The sequence below is a fragment of the Talpa europaea genome, assembly GCF_964194135.1.
Source record: "Talpa europaea genome assembly, chromosome: 15".
NCBI classification, from domain to species: Eukaryota; Metazoa; Chordata; class Mammalia; order Eulipotyphla; family Talpidae; genus Talpa; species Talpa europaea.
The window spans coordinates 63,683,008-63,704,589 of NC_140083.1; the positions used below are offsets into that span (position 1 = coordinate 63,683,008).

General features: G+C 41.3%; 1 protein-coding gene across 1 annotated transcript; it reads left to right on the forward strand.

Annotated features, from left to right (window-relative positions):
• Positions 1-5,784: 5,784 nt before the first annotated feature.
• On the forward strand, positions 5,785-18,875 carry STYK1 (serine/threonine/tyrosine kinase 1; the record flags this gene model as incomplete). Its single annotated transcript, XM_084256472.1, has 9 exons — positions 5,785-5,848; positions 6,772-6,906; positions 7,896-8,162; positions 8,804-8,985; positions 12,229-12,312; positions 14,854-15,062; positions 16,432-16,472; positions 17,097-17,193; positions 18,671-18,875. The coding sequence occupies 9 exons, from the start codon at positions 5,785-5,787 to the stop codon at positions 18,873-18,875; spliced, it is 1,284 nt and encodes a 427-aa protein (XP_084112598.1).
• Positions 18,876-21,582: the final 2,707 nt, after the last annotated feature.

Below are 21,582 nucleotides of genomic sequence, written 5' to 3' on the forward strand. Positions count from 1 at the left end.
CTTTGAACAGGGTCAGGACTCCCAGCACTGTGGCCTTTTCAACCATTGCAAAGTACATTTCCAGTCCTGGGTTTCTAGGAAGGTCAGGGAGGGTGAAGGTCAGAAAACTCACTATCTCTCAGCACTTGACAATGGGAGGATGAGGGAGGGATTCTCTTGGGTCACCTTCTGTCACATAAGGAGTTATCAGTGGCCTGAGGCATACTGTCTACACAGGTCTGAGTCTCTGCATTCAAAGAGGGTCACCTTCTCAAAGTGCCCTTCCATTCACTCTGTCCTCTCACACTTTTGCTTCAGTTGGAAGGTGAAGCCTGGGGTGTGAGAGGAGGGGCATGGTCATCTATTTCTCAGGCATTGATGCTTTCTCCTGGGAGCCCTCGCCTCTTCCTGACCCTCAGGCTCACCCTGAAAGATTGCTAGTCCTGGACAGTAGGGCCTGACCCGCAAGAAGCAGCAGATAGAAATAGGATGAGCAAACAAAGAAAATGATCCAAGATTCCACAATGTGGTGAGTACAGGAAAACATTTCTGATTGGACCTTTATGTTTAGAATACATCTTGAAGACAGACATGCAGACACTGTTGCTGCCTCTGTAGGAATGTAGAGAACACACAAGTAGATTCTACTTTCCTGTTTCCAAATGTTGGTGTATTTGTTGGTGAGATTTGGTTTCTATAATTCTTTTGGATTCTGACTGAATTACCTTTCCACATTTGTGTTTCAACGATATACTTGTAAAATTGTCTAAGGCACACTGGGTTGCTAATTATAAGAATAGGTATGAAACTTGGCTTTGCTATATATTTGCTTTAAACACATTTTTTTTAATACCAGCTAATTCAGAACTTCATCTTTCTGAACCTAGTTTCCTCCTTTGTGTGAAAGTAACTAGTTTAACAACCTGACACAATGTAGTTGCTTAATGTATGTTTATTGAATGTGAGCTAGGAAGGATAGCTTGGTATTTAGAATAGTGGAAATAAGTAATCCTGGAATTCTCTAGGTGTGGGCAATTCTTTTCTGTTTTGCTTGCAGTGTAACATGTCTACTCCATTAACTGAGTTTTTTTCTCGCTCCCCCCCCCCCCCCCCCCCCCCCGCCCCCTAAAGGATGAAAAAGTTGGGGAAGAAAAGGGACCCAGCAAGAAGGCAGCCTGCCTCACTCTTGGGCTGCTGCCTCTGTATAGCTTACCCTCCTCACTTTAACCCTTTGATTTCCCCCATAGCCCATAGGGATTAACAACTCCCTTAACCCAGCTGGGGTGGTGTCTGTCTGGCCAGTAGGTCACTTCACTTTCTAAAAAGAATGTGGCTCGCAGGTTCACTTGTGACTGGCATAATAAGGGCTGGCATAATAGATGTAATCACACTTTACTGGACTGGGACTGGTTGTTATTGAGAGGTCAATAGGGGAATTTTTCACAACACAGGATGAGTACAGGAGAGTGGATTTAATTTTTAAGTTTTACATGTAGATGTAGTTTGCTAAAGAGTTTCTTCTGGGCATTCATGGATAAATTGCTGATCATGTCTGAAAGACTACTGTGCTAAGTGAACCGAAGTGACATCAGAGAGAGCTGTGTGATAGTTGCACGTAGAACTGACTCTGTACATAATGAAAGGAGATGCATTATGCTTGCATTGTGAGGATGTAGAAGATGTGGGGAGTTAGTATTTAGTTCGGTTCTGGTTATAATCATTAACTTGAATGGTCTTCAGACTATAGTCTTACAAAGATTTGGGGAAGACTTTTCTCCCTATTTCATGCTCCTTTTCTTCTCATTTCCCTTTCATTGTGCAATTTCTCAATTCTCAATTCAAGAGGTGAGCTAAACTTTTTTAAATGTAAGAGAAGCAATTGAGAATTAAGGGACAATAGCCACAAGTAGGTGATAATATTGTTTTAGTAGGAGCCCTGCCTGGGGAGGTTCCGCTCTGCAGAGGAAGGTTTGTGTCAGCCACAGGCAAGTCAGGTGTTTATTTTACAACTGTCAATACAGTGACGGCTAAACAACTTCACTGGATCCTTGATTTCAGTGCCCTGCATTTAGTGACATGTGCCGTGAAAGAGAATTATGGAGCAAGTGTTTTATATGCTTAAGAATTTTATAGTTCAGGCAAGAGAATACACAGTAGCCAATACCCACACGTTTTTTTTTTTTTTTTTTTTTTTTTTTAGCACATGAGAAAACTGCATACATATAACGAAGGAACAGAGTATTTGGTTATATTATGCAGGAATATTCTTTTTTTTTTTTTTTTTAAAGATTTATTTATTTATTTATACAAGCACTGGGTACAGTCAGGAGCACGGGAGGGTGAGAGAATTCACCAGAGCCAGAGTGGGGAACCGAACAGGCAGAGTGACGAAACACACTGCTGAGGGGAGCAGCGGGTGTGGCAGTAGGGGTCTGCGCGCCATGTGGGACCCTCGCCGGTGGCCGGGGATCGAACCAGTGCTGCAGAGGCTGCGACAGCTTCGCAGCCCAGCGCTCAACCGCTGCACCACCAGGGGAGGCCCAGGAATATTCTTCTAATGATCAGGTGGGTTAGAGTATAACTCATGGGAGAAGTCAACCTAGAAAGTTTTGCCAACATGACATTGCTTTCCTCAGCTTGATGCAGAGTGGGCAGGCAAAGTCATGTGGTAACTGAATAATAATTATATAGAGAAAGTGATGTGAAGAGGCATGTTGTTGCTGCAAGCAGATGCCAGTGGCGTCTGAGATGAGCGCTTCATTGGGCTCTCTGTTGTCAGGTTTCCCGTGTTGCCCTTCATGCGGGAATACCTGGGGGATATGCCTGGAGAATTCTAGACTCATTCTATTCCATGACCCTCTAGCCCAAGTGTAAGCAAAGGAAAGGGCTTTAGGTAGGAACATCTGGACACCAATTTATTGAGTAGGCCTCACCACGCTATCTACATTTATCTCCTTGCTCAAGCATCTGGGTACATGTTAATAAGTCTCTTTAAACTATTTCTGCATAAATAGAACTATGCACAAGTAAACCTTGCTCAGGAAGTGCAGTAGAAGGCCCTTGCAGCTAGGGTGGGAGCTCTGCAATAGCGTGACTCCAGGTCCTGTCCCTGTTAACGTAATCAGGGTTGGAGTCACCAGGTAGGTGTGTTTGGCCACTTGTGGCCACCCCAGGCAGTAGTAGGTGGAGACACAGCTACAGACAGGGCTTTCAATTTCTCCCTTTAGGATCACACTCAGTGAAATAAGGCAGAAAGAAAAAGAAAAATACCAGATGGTCTCACTCATAGCAGGGATTTAGAAAACCTAAATAAGGGACAAGGAAAAAGATTAATTATAATAAAGTAAAATTCAAAATCAACAAGCAAGTATGAATCAGAGACACACTGGGGACGGGGGGTAGGAAGGAGTGGGATCAAAGCAAGGGGGTGGGAATTGTCTGGGGGCTATGGCCAAGATGAAAATGCACACATTGTCAAAAATGAAAAATGATGTAAAAAATATATAAAATAAATAAATATGCAAACAACAAAAAAATAAAGTTCCCCCTTCAATCTGTATTAGTGGGCATACAGTTTGGCTTCTGGGCAGAGCTCACAAGTTTGAACTATCAGCTGCCTGAGCCTTTCTTCCACTTGTGCGATGGTAGAGCCTGTGCTCACCCAGCCTGCTCCTTCCCCAGAGAGCCAAACTGGCTAAACTGGCTGCTGCCTGAGTGAAAAGAATTACACCTGGGAAGGCCCTAGAAGGAAGTAAGAGGAAAGGAAAATAAGGATAAGAATGGCAGTGAGAAATTTTCAAAAACTGCTGGATTCTCCTTACCGAGCTAATGTTTTACTTTTTAAGGCCTTCATTCCTCTACCCTCTCCAGTTCTCTGTTCCTTGCCTTATTACTTACTAGTGCATTTCTTTCCATGTGGTCCTGTGGAATTGTGGAAATTTTCTCAACTACCTTTCACCTTGCCTTTTGGTCTTACAAACTGGATGAGGTGAACTTTGCTGTCTTACTAGTCATTGACTTCACAGATCCCTGGCTGGGTATAAATCCACAGATAAGAATCCTCCCCAACCCTCCTGCAATTTCACTCTTTCTGATTACTCCTTTGTTTACTTGGACTTCTGTCAAGTGACCACACCCTATCTCTCTTCTGAGTCGCAAAAGAATTGTTTCACTATCACCCCCAGAGAGTCTCATGCAGTTCCAGCAATAGTGAAAAGAGGATAGGTTGGGACCAGGAAGCTTCTGTACATATTTCAGGCACTAAGAGACTTTCTTCAATGAGTAACATTGTGGTTATTAGTATCAACAGTGAAACACAATGAGTAATATAAGATAGCACCATAGGGCTAATGTAACACATACCTGCAATTCTGATTTTACCTTTTTATCAAATCAGTATGCAACCAGATCACAGACAGTAATTAGGATTAACTAAATGGTGGATGATAGTGATATTTGTTTCAGATCAATTAGAATTAAAGGAGAATTAAAGAAGTAGGCTTTGATGACCAAAGAATCAGGGTAAAGAAATATTGTAGATATATGGAAGAGTGGTAACCACCAGTTTTCTGCAGGAAGAAAGAATCAAGTGTTTGGAGGTGTCATTTCCAACACATGCTGATTATATAGAATTAAAAGTGATGCACATAACGAATTCTTGGCCAAACAAAGTAGTAATTATAGTCTACTTGGAGAACTGGGAACCTGATAAATGGAGAAGGCTGGGGTGGTTGAGGGTTTTAGGGGATATCATTTTACATTTTTATTTTTGAACTACATGAATATGTTTCCTTTTTGTTTAAAGGAGTGAGAGAAAGAGAAGACAACTTGGTACTGGCACTCCCTTGAATCTATAGACTGGTGAGAATGAGTGTCTGTATTTTCTATATAGTGGGTAGGGGAAGCGCCTTAGAATGCTGAGCTGCAGCATTAAATTAAATAGCTTTTACTGATAAATGCTGTCTGTTCATTGGCTGTGAAGCTGCAGTGGGGATGTTTCAGAGAAAGAAAACAAATGTTTAATTCATTTTTCTACCAGCTATATATTAAATTGTCTGAACTGTGTATAAAAGTGAAATTCCGTGTTTTGTTTAAAGAATAAGTGATGCACATCAACAGAAAACTAGGCCTGTTTAGGAACTATTTAACAGAACCCATGTACCACAGTTGCTCAGACAGTGCTGTGAGCAGGAGAATTGAGTAGGAGAAAATTCTTTTTTTTTTTTTAAAGATTTATTTTTTATTTATACAATAGCTGGGGTACAGGCCAGAGGTGCGGGAGGGTGAGAGGATTCACCAGAGACAGAGTGGGGAGCAGAACAAGCAGACAGACTGAAAACACTGCTGAGGGGAGCAGCAGGCAAAACAAGAGAGATCTGCCACACTGTGTGGGAATCTCCCTGGCTGGCCAGGAATCAAACCCATGCTGCAGAGGCTGCGGACAGCTTCACAGCACTGTGCTTAACCCCTGTGCCACTGGGGAGGCCCAATTCTTGAAAAAATAATTTTAAAAACAATGGCAAGCAAGGGGAAGAGAAGATCACACTAGACCTGCTGTGTGTTCAGAAAGGAAAAATGCCAGGAAGAAGTTCTTCCAGCCTGAAGACCAAGCAGATGAAAGAGATGGATGGATGGCTCTGAGAATTCCAGAGAGCCATGTGACTAATAACCAATCACTGTGTAGGTGTTTCAAAATTCTGTGTATGCTTCCTTATATTTTTTTAGAACAACTTAATCCTTGGGAATTTTTCTCACCTGTGCCCTGCATTCCCGTGGATCAAGCACAGCGTGGACAGCTGCGTGGTGATGGCAGATGGGAGGGGCATGGGACGAGAGCTCCTGGGATGCAGCCTCAGTGACAAGTTGTGTGGTAGGTACAAAACCACAGATGTCTAGCTTGATTTTAGGATGAGGGAGGCTGTAGGGTAAGGTAAAAGTTATCAGGCTTTTCTGCCCTCCCCTCCCGCCATCAGGATAGATGATGGATCCCTGCGGTCCTGAATGCATGCCTGGTGGTAGGCACCTGGAGTAGGGTGTGGGCATAGGTAGATGGGATTCACCTGGGCACAGTCTTAACTGTGCTTTAAAGGGCAGCGTCATGGGGACGCCAGTAGAAGCTGAAAGAGAAGCCAAAGAGAAGTCGAGAAAGAAGCAGCAGAAGCTGAGGAGAAGCGAGAGAAGCAGAAGCCGAGAGAATGCCAAAGAGCCCAGAGTGAAGATCTGCTGGGGGCTGGGAGGCCTGCCAGCCCCCCAGCCCCCCAGCACCCCTGCCTGCCGTATACCTGGAAAATCATAATAAAAAACCTTCAAAAACCACTGAACTCTGACTCCTCCTTTACCTGGTCTGCTGGATCATAGAAAACCTGCACTGTGTCCATTCCTGCCACTACAGAGGCCAAGAGTGGAAGAGATTCTAGAAGGAAGATGACTGGATTTCTAATAGAAATGAAATAGTGGTGATAAAAGAAAGGGTACTAGAGGCCATGATCTTTGAAGAAGGGGAGGGCAAGTGCCAATCAGAATTTCAGATGTGCAGCCCATGCCAGGAGTGCACATGTGAGGGGCTAAGAAAATGCCAGGAGAGCACATGTGAGGGGCTAAGAAAAAGGGACACTGGGGTTTCTGAGTAGAGAGATGCTCCCAGGAGTGGTTCCATTGAATGTAAGTAAAGGGGAAGAAAGAAGAGATGATTATTTCGCATAGGACAAGCTGGGAACTAGGGGGTATGGAAGGTTGTGTGGCTCTCATTTTAGGTTTCTTATTCATTCTCTTCTTGCTTGATTTTCTACCCAGTTATCCAGAATCAACAGTATGAAATCATTATCATCCCAACCCTGCTGGTTGGCATCTTCTTCATCCTTCTTGGGGTCATCCTGTGGCTTTTTATCAGAGGACAAAGAGCCCAACAGCAGTCTTCTGGATTCCCAGGTAAAGTTGGAACCTGGGCTGGGCAGAGGCTCGGGGAAGATAGGCATTGTGGAAAATAAGTTGTAAATTTTAATGGTCCTAAGTCAAGAGGTCTGTGTCCTTGCAATGGGAGAGGTATGGAATCGAGAGGGGATGCGGTCTTCACTAGGAAGCCATGAATAGAAACTTGATGTATGCTTGTTAGCTGAAAGAAGAGTAAGGAAGAGAAGTCTCATGTGACTTGTTTCTGACACATGTCCAATTTGCATTATCAAATCTTTGGTCAAGTGAATAAGGAGTGTGGAAGAAGATCTAGTGGGCGAAGCTGAAGGTTTTGTTACCAGCCTTGAAGAAAGACAATTTATTCATAATACATTCCAGTTCTAATCAGTATTCCTAGAATGTATGACAAAAAGGTATAGTCTTCATAATAGTCTTTGAAGGGTAAGGAGGAGGTAACAACATGCTGTTCTGGACTACTACTGAGCATATAATGAAAGAGAATAAGGTCTTACATGAAACTAAGGGTAAGAAGAAAGAAAACAATCCTGGCAGTGATATGAAACTGTGATGGTGAAAGAATAGCTTTAGCTCAGGGTAGTTATCCATACCTCCCCTCTACCTTTGGAAACAATTTGGTTGATTAAATGATGATTCCCACGAGCAGTTACCAGCACCTTTAAGTATTTGTGGTTTAGGTACCTATTCAGGAACTTCCTAATTATCTCCTTATTATACACATACTTAACTATAATACTGAAGGAGATAGAAAGGAAATGTCATTACCACTTTCCAGAAGCCCATCTTGACTTTTCTTAGACTTGGTGGGGTATTAAAATAGCTCTATGAGGTTGGTGTCGACAGTGTTTCATAGAGAAACATCAGAAAGAACTCACACATTGGTCAGAAAGGAAACTGCTAAAGGAACTTGCTTGCCAGTTTATTCCAGATTCTGCTTTCCCAGAATCCCTAGAATAGGGTAAACAGCTTGGTATCATCTCTTGTTCTAGGCATTGCCCCCACACCTCCATCGATTGGCCTAAGATGTGAAGCAGCAGGACCTGGAGGAAATGTGTTTGTGCCACTTAAGGAGAGGTCAGTGGAAAGCCTTCTACAGGCTTCCACACGTACTCTGGCTAAGCTACAGGTGCCCCGGGAGCAACTCTCTGAAGAGCTGGAACAGATCCAGAACGGTAGTTTTGGGGTTATCTATCGAACCAAGATGAACACCGGTGATGCTGCTAAGCCCAAGAGTGTTGTCCTCAAGACTTTAAAAGGTAAATGCTGTGTTAGACTTTCGACATTGAATCTCTAAAAGTGGATGCTAACAGGCTTTGCAGACACTAAGATGTTTTTAACAGATGTGATCACAATTGTGTATAGGATAAGAAAGGGACAGAAAGTGAAAGGCTTGAAACAGAACTGTTCTTTTTGGGGCCTTTTCCCAGCTTTATCTTGACTATTGAGATTGTTAGGACTGATTTTTCCAAACAGAATATCCCTTGCACTAGGGTTTTGAGGTTGTCTTTCATTCTTCTTCATTATTTGATAGCTTTCTCTGGGACTGTAGTTCTCTTTTTTCTGATACTCAAGACTTGAGCCAGTAATGGTGGATACATAAAGAGAACAAGGATAAGCAAGAATATTAATCAAAAGGCCTAATATTATAATGTAAATAGAACACTAGTTTTTTTTTTTTTTTTTTTTTTTTGCATATGGGAGCCTATAATACCATTCTAAGATCTATGTTACTTTGGATAAAAGATCATGGACATGGAGGTCCCCTTTCCATTTACTTTTTGTCTATTTTCACTCCGCTGTGGGCCTTGAGACTTATAATCTGAGGGTGCTTCCTGTCTCATGCCTCCCATTTTATTGGTGATGCTCTGACTACTCATGGCTTTTCTGTCCTCTACAGAACCAGCTGGGCTCCCCGAGGTGCAGGATTTCCTAGGGCGAATTCACTTCCATCAGTACCTGGGGAAGCATAAGAATGTGGTTCAGCTGGAAGGCTGCTGCACAGAAAGGCTGCCGCTCTACATGGTGTTGGAGGATGTGGCCCAGGGGGATCTGCTTAGCTTTCTCTGGACCTGTCGCAAGGTGAGCTCCCAGGGAGAGATGTTACCCACTGATTAGCTGTTCACATGTCAATTAACCTGACAAATGATGAGGTAGACAGACTTTCCAATAGTATAACAGAGTGATTGAGCATCAATATCAAATAGAAATTAAAAAAAAAAATTTAAGTTTATTTATGCATACAAGAACTGGGTTATAGGCCAGAGATGTGGGGGGTGATAGAATTCACCAGAGACAGAGTGGGGAATAGAACAGGCAGATTCACTGAAATACACTGCTGAGGGGAGTAACAGGTAAGTCAGGAGAGGTCTGCTGTGCCATGTGGGTAGCTGCCTGGCCAGGGATCAAACTCATGCTGCAGTGGCTACAAATAGCTTCATAGGTTGCATCTTAACTCCTTGTGCCACCAGGGAGGCCCCTCAAATAGAAATTTTTTTGATGATAAAATATTTGATACCTGCTCCATCCAGTATGGCAGCCACTAATTATGTGGAGCTATGGTGCCCCTGAGCTGTGGTGGAGAAATTGTATTTAATGCATGTAATACATACTTAAATAGCCACATGTGATTAAGGGTTACCCTACTGGGCAGTGCAAATTTAGTACACAGACTTTAGGCAAGAACTACTAGTTTTGTGAATTTGGGTAACTCGTCTCTTTGAGCCTGAGGTTTCTGTATCTGTAAAATAGGAGTAACAGTGATTATTAAAATTAAAAGATATTACATTTATAAAACATAGCAGTGATTGGTACATGGCAAACCCTCAAAATAGTACCTGTTTTCTTGTAGCTGTGGTATTTACATAGCAACATAACCTCTATTAGTAATGCCTATAATTTGGTTGCTGTGGAGTGTCAGGTGTATCTTAGATTCTGTAACATCACTTTAGTATGTGAGGGCTGACCAGAGGAGAAATTCAACTTGCAGGATTTGCACCTCAAATTCATATTAAAAAAAATAGTTAGAAATTTCCTAACCAACATGCAAGTCATTTTCCATGCAATGTCCCTACTTTTCTCTTTATTTCTCTGCTCCCTGAGGGTAGCTACATGTTTCCCTAGTTAGTTCTTCACCTGCCAATGAGCAAGTTCAGAATGAAGTGAGCTATTGAGCTTCCTTAACATGCTGATTATTGTATAACTACATGTATATGAAAATGTGTATGTTAATGTTTCCCATTCACTGATGCAAATAGGACAATACACAAGTCTTTAGGTATTTTAAACCTTTTAAATAGGTTACCCAACCATAGCTTGTTCTGTACTCTGACCTCAATAATGTCTCTTTTCGGGGGCCCCCCCTTTCGGTGGCGCAGGCGGTTGATCGCCCCACCGTGAAGCTGTCCGCAGCCTTTGGAGCACCGGTTCGATCCCTGCCGGTGGTGAGGGTCCCACAAAGTGCGGCAGACCTCTCCTGTCTCGCCCGCTGCTCCCCTCAGCAGTTTATTTTGTCAGTCTGCCTGTTCTGTCACTGCTCTGTCTCTGATGAATTCTCTTGCCCTCCCATGCATCTGGCCTGTACCCCGGTTCTTGTATAAATAAATAAATCTTTAAAAAAAAGTCTCTTTTCAATTTTCAAAGCTATCATACTTCTCGGTTTCAGATGATCTTCACACTGATTTCCTGTTACACTGAACTTCTCCTTTTGCTTCTTCACACAGCCAATGCCCAATCCTCCTTTAGATCATATCAAAAGTTTTCCTTGTTTTTTCAACTGAATCAGCTCCCTTTTCTCCAACTTTGGATGCTTTTACATTTCTTTCAGGGCCATATATGTGGCCATATACTCATGTGTGATTATTTCATCCTGATTCATGTGTTTGAGACACTTTAAGCTCCAGAAGACAGCAGAAATGTTTATTTTGCTCATTCTTGTACTCAAAGAGTTCTGATGATAGACTCTGACACATAGTATGCATTCAATAAAGATGCGTTGTTTAATTTGCTTAATAACACACACACACACACACATCCCACCTCCAGGAGAAATGCTGTTGTACCCAGTGGATACTTGTAGATGAGGCAGCAGTAGGGCGGAGCAAGTAAAGGAGAGTCCTGGAGCCCTCAGTGGCTTTTTCAGGCTTTTAATGACCTTTCTACACCATTCGTAGAGAGGCAGGTGCAGGGCAGGCAGGGGGCTTGCCAGCCTCCCCATCCCTGGCAAATCTTAATCTTCTCGGGCTTTCTCTGGGATTCTTCCATGGTCTCTCCACTGCTGTCCATGGCTCTCCGTCCCCTGTGACGTTGCCCTTATATGGTCAGCCTGTCAGCTCAGGTGTGCCCACTTAGGCATGCCCACACCATACTCCAGGTGTCTACCATTAGGCTTGTGTACCCTAAGCCCATGGTCTAAGCACCTCCTGCATTCAAGGCACAAGTGATAGCCACAGAGGCCAGCGGTGCAAAGGCCTGAGCAATCTTCATTTACCCTGCAATAGTCTTACCTATGCTTGCTTTTCTTACCTGCTATTCTGCTCTGTCTTCATCTGCTATTCAACTACATTATTTACTGCTTTTCTTGTTCAATAAATCATATCTGAGAATCTCATATCAGTCTCTCCATGACTTTTAGTCCCTATGTTTTTATCTTTTCCTTAGTTATGATATCTGCATTTAAGATTATCTCTACCAGACAGTTTCACTCATATGTGGACTATGGAGAAAAAAGCAAAGGGTCAGACAAAACCAAACCAAAACAAACCCTAGATATCTGATTGTAAAACTGAGGCTATCTGATGGTAAAACTGAGGGTGGAGAGCAAAGTGTGGGAGGGAGCCCAACTGGACTATGGTGGAGGACTATGGGTACTCTGGTGGGTATGGTATGATAACATACATCTGAAGAAGTATGAACATATACCTCTAAATCATAATAAAAAAAATTAAGAATAGGGCCTCCCTGGTGGCTCAGGGGTTAAAGTCTCAGTGCTATCAAGCTATCTATCACCAGTCACTGCAGCATGAGTTTGGTCCCCGGCCAGGGAGCTAACCCACATGGCACAGCAGACCTCTCCTGTCTCACCTGCTGCTCCCCTCAGCAGTGTATTTCAGTAGATCTGCCTGTTCTGCTCCCCACTCTTGTCTCTGGTGAATCCTCTCACCCCAGCACCTTTGGCCTACACTCCAGTTCTGCTATGCATAAGTGAATAAAAAATAAATCTTTAAAAAATAAATAGAATATTAGGACTATCTCTGCCTCCTCTTTTTAAAAAAGTAAGCTGCTCATGTTACTTTGATATAATGCTTTTTTTCTCTGTCACTTTAGGATGTGATGACGATGGATGGCCTTCTTTATGATCTCACAGAAAAACAAATATATCACATTGGGAAGCAGGTCCTTTTGGCTCTGGTAAGAGTGGGCAAATGACAAAAGATAAAGGGATTTTTCTTGTTAGCCTGATGTTTGATATCATATTTCTCATATTTATATTTTCAAATGGTGTATATATTGTAAAAGAAATCAGATGTTAGTTAGGAGGTAGAAATTCATGCATTAATAAATTGTTTTAAGTTCCTTCTTAATGAAATTATTTAGATGATGGTAGTTGTATACCAAAAATGGTCAACCTAGGGTTTTTAGAAGGAACAGGAAGGATTCTAAAGTTTCTCTGTCTTGGGCCTCCCCTGGTAGGAGGTTGAGCCTGGGCTGCGAAGCTGCCCCCAGCCTCTGCAGCACTGGTTCGATCCCCAGCCACTGGCGAGGGTCCCACATGGCACACAGACCTCTCCTGCTGCCCGCTGCTCCCCTCAGCAGTGTTTTCCGTCCTTCTGACTGTTCTGCTCCCTGCCCTGGCTCTGGTGAATTCTCTCACCCTCCCGCAGTTCTGACTGTACCCAGAGCTTGTATAAATAAATAAATAAATAAATAAATCTTTAAAAAAAAAAAGTTTCTCTGTCTTAAAGATCAAACACCAAGAGCTATATGTCCATTTCCTTGATACTGTTACTTTCTCATAAATACTAACAGATGTAAAAGGGGCAAATTGGGAAGCAAGTTGAGAGAAGTTATGGGAAGAGAAACTGAATGGGTGAAAGGTAACAAGCCAGACAGTATACAATTTTATGTCTGAGATAACAAGAAAAACTAGTTCAGAACATATTTGGTTAGAGTTTTGCTTTGATACTGAATGTGACAGGAAACATGTAAACTTTAAAAAGAATAAAGAGCAAGCAGGAGGAATAAGAAGGGACCACACAAGTTGGTTTATTTTATACCAACTTAAATAGAGGATTAAAAGAAAGAACTTAGAGGTTAAGAAAAAAGTTTACCTCTACCAGAATTACTAAGGAAATTTAAAGGAGTATTCTATGAAATTATTTAGATAATTGTGTTTTACATAAGTATATGCTATAGAAGAATCTGGGCTCTGTGAAGATACTATTTTAAGTATTTCATATATATTTTTTTAATTGAGGTAACATTGGTTTTCAAAGCTGTATATAATTTAGAGATAAAAGATTACCTCTTTCATATGTTGTTACCACATCACACCCACCAACAAAACATCCCTAGTCCTCTACCACAGGCCACCGTGCTCCCTCCCTGCTTTTTTCTCTCCTTCTACTCTGGTAGCCTCAGTATTTGATTTATCTTGCCACCTCAAGATGTGAAATTTACCAGGTTCTAAATGAAATCAGGGGATTTAGGGAAAAGACCTTGTAGGGGGATGAGAGGAGGCCAGTAGGTACAGGCGAAATTCTGTGGGGTGAATGTGAGCACCATACATGAGCGAGTGCAATCTGTGGGGTTGGAGGCGTCATTATATGCTCATCTGATAAAGTTAGGGTGTCAGGATGCAGCCTCCCCTGCATTCTGAAACATAACAGCAGAAGTGCCCCAAAGGGGTGCAGCATCATGTGGATGCCTTCATCAGGGTCTTTGGTTACCAGTTTCAAGGCAATAGAATACTATTTTCTTCCCTGACTTTTAACAATTTCAAAGTCAGATCCTTTAAAATTCTGATGACAGTATACTTTTTTGTTCTAAAGTCTCACTGTTTCCTTTCTCCCCATGGATTGGAAATTCTACCATAACCTTTTATTATTTTTTTTAAAGCATTCATTCTTGTTTGGTAATCTCCAGCTCTTTAGCCACACATATCTTTTCCAGCTTTTTCATATGCCTTGCATGGCTTGGTGTTGGTGGGAATCACTCTGGCAGCTCAGTGTCCTCCGTTGTTGGCCAGTGCCTGTTGACTGTGCTAGGATCATTTTGCTATTTCTTACAAATATAGATTACTAGGTCCCTCTTCCTAGATTTTGGTTAGATAAATCTGGGGTGAAAAATCTTGTGTTTTTTAAAAGCTCTGGCTTGAGAATAATTAGCAGAATTTGTAGTAGTTCTTATAAATTAGAATATCTGGTACCACATAATAACTGGGTGGCCTTATTGATAATCATTTCTGTTTATCTAAAAGTTACTCCTTAATTCACCTCATCTACTTATTTTAGGGATAAAATGAGATGATAGAAAATCTTTATATAAATTCATTACTGTGACACTCAATTTTGCTATGCATATTTCACCTTGTTCTGGGGACAGTTGCTTGAAACTTAAAATTTATCCCCTTTTCCAGAGTTCAGCTGGCTCCTATATGGGAGGAGTGTAAAATCAGGCAGGAGTGAGGGATTAACACAGAGTAGGTGATTATACATTCCAAACACAGAATTAATCTTATTTGGATTATTTGCTCAGTTTGATAGTCCTGAACACAGTGCAAACATGTCTGACTCATCATCATGACTTGGAGATGATATGTCATTATTAATGAGACTTGTTCAGGGTAGGAAAAGTCCCTGTCTTTTCAGTATTGCTAAGACTGCTTCTTCTGGTTGGTGACCCAAACTGTCACTTCAGACAGCTGATCCATCTTTGATCTTATGTTGATAGGAATTTCTCCAGGATAAGCACCTGTTCCATGGGGATGTGGCAGCCAGGAACATCCTGATCCAGTGTGATCTTACTGCTAAGCTCTGTGGATTGGGCCTGGCTTATGAAGTTCATGCCCGTGGAGCCATCTCCTCTGCTCGCACCATACCACTCAAGTGGCTCTCCCCAGAACGGCTTATGCTGAGACCAGCTGGCATCAAAGCAGACATGTGGGTTTGTTCATGCCCTGTATATTTTTAGGGGTCCTCCAGTCCCTGAACATGATGGGATCTGTTGTCCATCATGTCTACAAGTGAAACCTCTACTTAGAAAGTCAGACAGACTCACAAGCGGAACTGTGTGCTGTGTGACAAAGTTCATATCTGCCTTCTGGCTGTAATACTTTTTAGTGTATTTTGAAGTATTCCTTCTGTATTAGATTAACAATCTTAGTAGAGAAAAACAAGAAAAAGATTATTCAACCCATTATCTGATGACTTAAAATGGTAGGGTCCCTTTTGTATCTCTTGGATAAACAGTATCATGATGAATTATTTTGAGATTCAGTTTGGGATGATTCTAGGTAGAGTGAAACTTGAAAGTAATTGTGATGCTTCAGTTTGCCTGCAGATTTTTGTTTTTATTTTTTCCAATTTTCTACAGTTGTCTCACCCAGAAAATTTCACAACACTTTCTTTGTGGTGGTTTATTTTTATGTTTTCAGAGCATTCAACCTAGTTTTCAGGGAGTTAACACCTTTTTGTGTGTTTATTAATCAGCTAACATAATATTTAACTGATTACATAGTGACAGTCACACAATGATTGGCATAAAAAGGATTGTAAAGCATTGCAATTGACTTTTGGTAGCCATAAAACTCAGCTGTTTGGAGAGGAACATTGATACAACATGGAATTTCTCGCTATCCATAGAAGTCATGAGCAGCAGAGAAAGTTTAGAAAGCCGGTTAATATGCTGAGTCAATTAAGAGACTTCCATAACTTATCAATGGAGATCTGGGAGTAAAAGGTTTAACTGGGAAATAGTGCTCATTTAATGATGACACTTTAGAAGTGAAATATCTCTCTCTCAAATTATATTATTTAGGAAAATACTGGTTCCAATTAGGTATAACGCATGCTATTTTAACACTGTCCTGGATTTGGTCAATAAGATCAATGGAGGGAACATAAGATACATAACAAACTTCCCTTGGCCTTGTGCTAAAAATATAGACTGGAATTTCAGCAGGAAGGAATGAATAGAAATGATGAGAAAGATGCAGAGGGGCATTTTTTTTTTTTTTGGTTTGGGTGAATGTGTTTGCACAAACACACACACAATTTCACAAATAACAGAAAAATCTATTCATGTGAGATATATAAGATAGGAGATTGAAATCCATTCCTCAACAGAAATAGACACTTTGAAAAGGGGTTTGGAGAGAAGTCCTTTCTAATGGTATTATTATTTTGCTCATTTTATCAGACACCTTCAGATCCCCTTCCCTGCCTTCTCGTGGGCCTCTTATATTAAAGTGAGCTTTCTTTAGGAAAGGCAGAAAAAAGAATTCAGTAAATGGCTTTGTTTCTTTTATAGCTGGTCATTTGGGATACTGCTGTATGAGATGGTGACTCTAGGTAAGAGAAATCCCCATGTAGAGTGTATCTATATGTAAATAAGCAAGTGTGTTTATCTGGGTGGTGAATGACATGTTATCAAAAGGGGTCTCAAGTGCAATCTTAAAAGTACTGGATTGACATAGAATCCAAACCTGATTTCCAAAAAAGTTTTGTAATGTGATTTCCTTCCATCCCTGTACCCTTCTTCTCTCTCCTCCTTCATCTTTTTCCCTTCCATCCTTCTTGGGATGTTTTAAGAGTCCAAAGGATAGTTTCAAGAGTGACCTTGAATAAACAAAAATGTTATCTTTAGACTTACTGGTCCACTTGGCTGACTAACTGCATCACTTTCCTATTTGGAGAGTGGAGGGCAGGTATTATTTATCACTTTGCTTATTTTGTTATTTTACTAAAGACTCAGCACTCTCCTCAGTGATCAGTTTTTTTCTAAATAGTCATCTCTTTGCCAAAATTCTCTACTTGACCACCAGGGAGCAACTACACTGCATCTAGACATCTTTCCTGGGCTAGCTCCTCTGCAGGCTGTCAGCCCAGGAGGATGGAGAGTAGCGTTAGTTCCAGTTCAGGTTCCAGAGTTTCCCTAAAACTCTCTTGCTACTCTCCTTTTTTCCATATGAACAGGGGCACCACCATATCCGGAAGTTCCTCCTACCAGCATCTTACAGCATCTCCAAAGAAGGAAAATCATGAAGAGACCCAGTAGTTGCACACACAACATGTAAGTGGCTTCTAAAGACCTACTCTTCTCTCATTCCAAATTTTTTTTGCTCCCCACCAATTATGCCCTTTTCGAAGTGCCATATATCTGTGCTGGTATACAGATATGGACCAAACAAACCTATATATATGTGTGTGTGTGTATGTACAGACATATATCTCTCTCACACACACACATATATAGGTATGTGTATATCTGTGTTCACACCCATCTAATAAAAACTACATTAGGAATCTAAGTTTGATAAATTTAGCTATCTGGGAGACTCTGAAGTAGGTAAGAAGCAAACCAAATCCAGTGCAAGTGCAGTAGTGTTTTTTCTAAATGTCAGTCTTCTGGCTTCAGTTCTAATATAGCTGCCATAAAATCCATTGCACTGGAGTTACTTACTGTCTGTTATTAATATTTAACTTAAAAAAAATATTGACTGTTGCCCAGCTCTGCACATTTTAGAAGTCAACCAGAAGAAAAAGGGTAAGAAGAAATTAGGAAGACAGAATACCTAATATTGCCAGCACATAGAGACAGTTGTAAACCAATGTTGTAGTAAAATGGAACAATTAAAAATTATACACAGAATTTCATAATCAATAAAGTACAAAAAGTATTGCTATAGAACATAAGAAAAGGTTAGAGTATAAGAAAGCAGGAGAGAAAATACGAACATATATTTCTATTAAAATTATTGTGGTATTCTAAAATAAAAATAAAGGGCCTCCCCGGTGGCGCAGCGGTTGAGCGCTGGGTTGCGAAGCTGCCTGCAGCCTCTGCAGCGCCTGTTCCATCCCTGGCTGCTCCCCGGCCACCAGAGGAGGGTCCCACATGGCGCACATACCTCTCCTGCCACCCGCTGCTCCCCTCAGCAGTGTACCTCGGTCCTTCTGCCTGCTCTGCTCCCCGCTCTGGCTCTGGTGAATTCTCTCACCCTCCCGCACTTCTGACTGTACCCTGTGCTTGTAAAATAAATAAAATAAATCTTTAAAAAAAATAAAATAAAAATAAAAACTATAAAGTGAAAGAAAATTATTGTGGTGGTATAAATTTTTCAGCATTGAAAGGGTAAATTTCTGTACAATAAACAATTGTATCAAGCAAATTATGTTAAATTATATATATTATTTATTTTACTAGTAGATAAATTATAGCAATGGTCTGGAATGTTATAAGTTAGTAACATCCAGAAGTGAGGACACTTAACTTCTGAAAGAGTGTCTGGCAATAGAAGAAAAAGAAAAAACTGTTCTGACATAATGGTTGTGGTTTGAGAAATATTCAGTCATTCCTATTACACAAGGCACCCTGTGGAAAAGATGACCATAAAAGACTTAGTATTAAGAAAATGAGAAAGAATATCATTCTCTGGAAATAACATGGGAGAGGGCAAGTGAGAAGTAGATGAGAGAAGTGCAGGGTTTTTGCTGAAGCTCCCCATACATTTGCCTGGCCAAGGAATTCATTTTCTTTGGTTTACTTTCAGGTATGGCCTTATGAAATCCTGCTGGCGCTGGAGTGAGGACAGCCGCCCTTCACTGAAGGAGCTATGTATGCGCCTAGAAACCGTTGCTCGAACAGCAAATGACAAGGCTGTGCTGCAAGTCCCAGAGCTGGTGGTGCCAGAAGTATACGCGGCTGTGGCAGGTGTCAGCATGGAGAACCTCTCCTACAGCTGCAGTGCCCTCTGAACATCTGGGCTAGACACATTTGTGGGAAATCATCTACTGCTGGAACCAATTCCTCCAAGAATGGAGAATAGACTTTCTAGTGAGACATAAAGGGAGAAATGGGACACAGATCCTGATCCTCTACCGCACATTTCCCTAGAAACCTGTAATGATGCCACGCACCAGATATCCTCAAGCTGAGGAAGAGTTTCATTTCTGCTGTCCCAACCCTAAAGGCTTCGGGTGGGAGTTGTGGACAGTGTCACTTCCGAGGATTTTAGAATTCTGCAGTGTTTGTCAGGGCATGGCATAGATAAGCTGGACCCTCTACACTGTAGGCTAGTTTCCTCCTGAAATACGCTTTCATCTAGGCTATTGCTAGGTTCAGAGGAATTAGAATCAAATGAAGGAATAGAAAGCCAACAAAAGGGTTGAAGAGAAAGAAAATTAAAAGCCCTAATCTCAGGAGTGCAGATGTGACTGAGGTCATCCTTCAGAGAAAAGGGAGAGGAAAGATGTGAAGTTCTGTAGTCCTGGCCCCTGCATACAGGGCTGGAGGAGAACAGTGAGGGAAAAGGATAGGGTTCCCCTAGGAACAGGTAATCTTTTATCAAATTCCGAGACAGGTAAACTATGCTGGCACTACTTTCAACTAGAAGCTGTGCTGGTCATTTCATGATGGGAAATACTCAACATGTACTGTCCGTCAGGCTAGCTCCCCGCTCTGTAAGACTAAGGACTCTGAACCTGGATGGTTGGTTAGATTGGTGATGAAACTGTGTGTATCTTATAAATAGGAAACGTGGAGTGCAAGCGAGAAGAGACCAAGTCTTTAAAAAGGTCCAGAAAAGATAGAATCTAAGCTGAAAGGATGGTAGTTTCCAGTTTCCAGCTATCCATCGATGTACTGTGAAACTTATTTCATTGAGTTAAAGCAGGCATTTCTGGTAACAGTTGCCAAGATAAAATACAGAGAGTAAAAGTAAATAAATGGAAGTTACCACCAGTAGAAAAACTCAAGAGATAATCTGCTTTGTCAGAAAAAGGGATTCCTTGCGTGTAAAATAGGGTTAGGCCCCACCTAACAGGCTCGTTGTGAGGACTGAATGAGAGGGTATTTGTATAGGATCCTGCACACCATATGTGCCCATCCTACCCTAGAATCTTTCCTATCTTTTTTATTTAATATCTACCGTGCCAAGAAGAGAACTTCTGCTGTCAGTCACAATACAGAGCAGGATATGCCCGATATGATGGTGCGGTTCAAGTGTCATGTGACTAACATGATGAAGTCGCTATTTTTGTGTGAGCTTCTGGATGACAATAGTAACCCCCTACTATTTCAAAACATTAAAGCATATCACAGTGATAATTCAGTTAAATGTGGTGACTGATTTTTAAGAACACTCACTCTGGCTACTCTGTATAAGGCTGCTGCAGGCAAGTTGACTTGTGGTAGAAAATTCTGTAGAAGTTAGAATTCTGATGAAGTGATGATGCATCATCCAACAGAAGAATGATTCTTGCACCTGTGGAAATACCATGAGGACTAGTTAGGATTTAAATGGATGGTAGGTGGCAGTAGGAAGGGAGGCAAAGCAACTTGGCACAAAGTGATAAAAGTCCTAAGGATTCCATTGTTGCTTCTCAGCTGTTTAAGTCAAATTTAGAAAATATTGTTTATTCAGGGGCCTGCCTGGTGGCATAGGCGTTAAAGTCTTAGTGCTATCAAGTTATCACTGCAGCATAAGTTCGATCCCCGGCCAGGGAGCTGACTCACATGGCATAGCATATGTCTCCCCTTTTTTCCCCTCAGCAGTGTATTTCAGTAGATCCACCTGTTCTGCTCCCCACACTGTCTCTGGTGAATCTTCTCAATCCCTGCACCTCTGGCCTACACCCCAGTTCTTATATGCATAAATAAATCTGAAAAAAAAAAGAACTGAAAATATATATTGTTTATTCAAATATTTTGAAGAATTGACTGGTAACATCTGCTGTGCCAGATAGTGTGCTAGATATCAGATAAAAGCAACAGCTTTTGATTAAGTCTAGAAATTGACACTATATACAGATATGTGTGAGAATTTGTTAACTACAAATTGTGGTAGGTGATATGAAGAAACATCATAGTAGTGGTTTTAGTTGAAGGGAACATAAAATGAGCACATCCATGAAGAGATGACATTTAAACTGAGACCTTAGGGATGGTCAGGTCAAAGATATAGTGAGTGGAGTCTTCCTGGATGACTATGTAAAAACTCAGAAGCAAGACAAAAGTATGGTTGTCTGAACAACTGCAAGGAGGCAACGCAGTGGAAGCACAATGAAATGGGAGGCACATATGAAATGGAGCATTTTTCCTTCATATAGTATTTTAAGATATGTTTCAGTAGGAGGGAAAGAAGCAGACAATTGCTATTTTCAACATCTACACATATTTTGTTGTATTTCTGTATATAGTTATGTTTAAGGAAACTGGGTTGGGGGAAGGGCAAAAACAAAGTTAGGAGGTGCACAATGGACTCTGGTGGAGGACTATAGGTGTTTGGTGGTGGGTGTGGTGTGGTAACAACACCTGAAGGAGGAGATTCTATATCTCTAGAGCACTAACAATAATGTAAAGTAGTGTTACCTCTTCTCTCTCTTCACTATTTTCCACCCTAAGCAAAAGTGTATGAAATGGCTCTCAAATAAATAGCTTTACTGTACAACATGGTAGCCTACA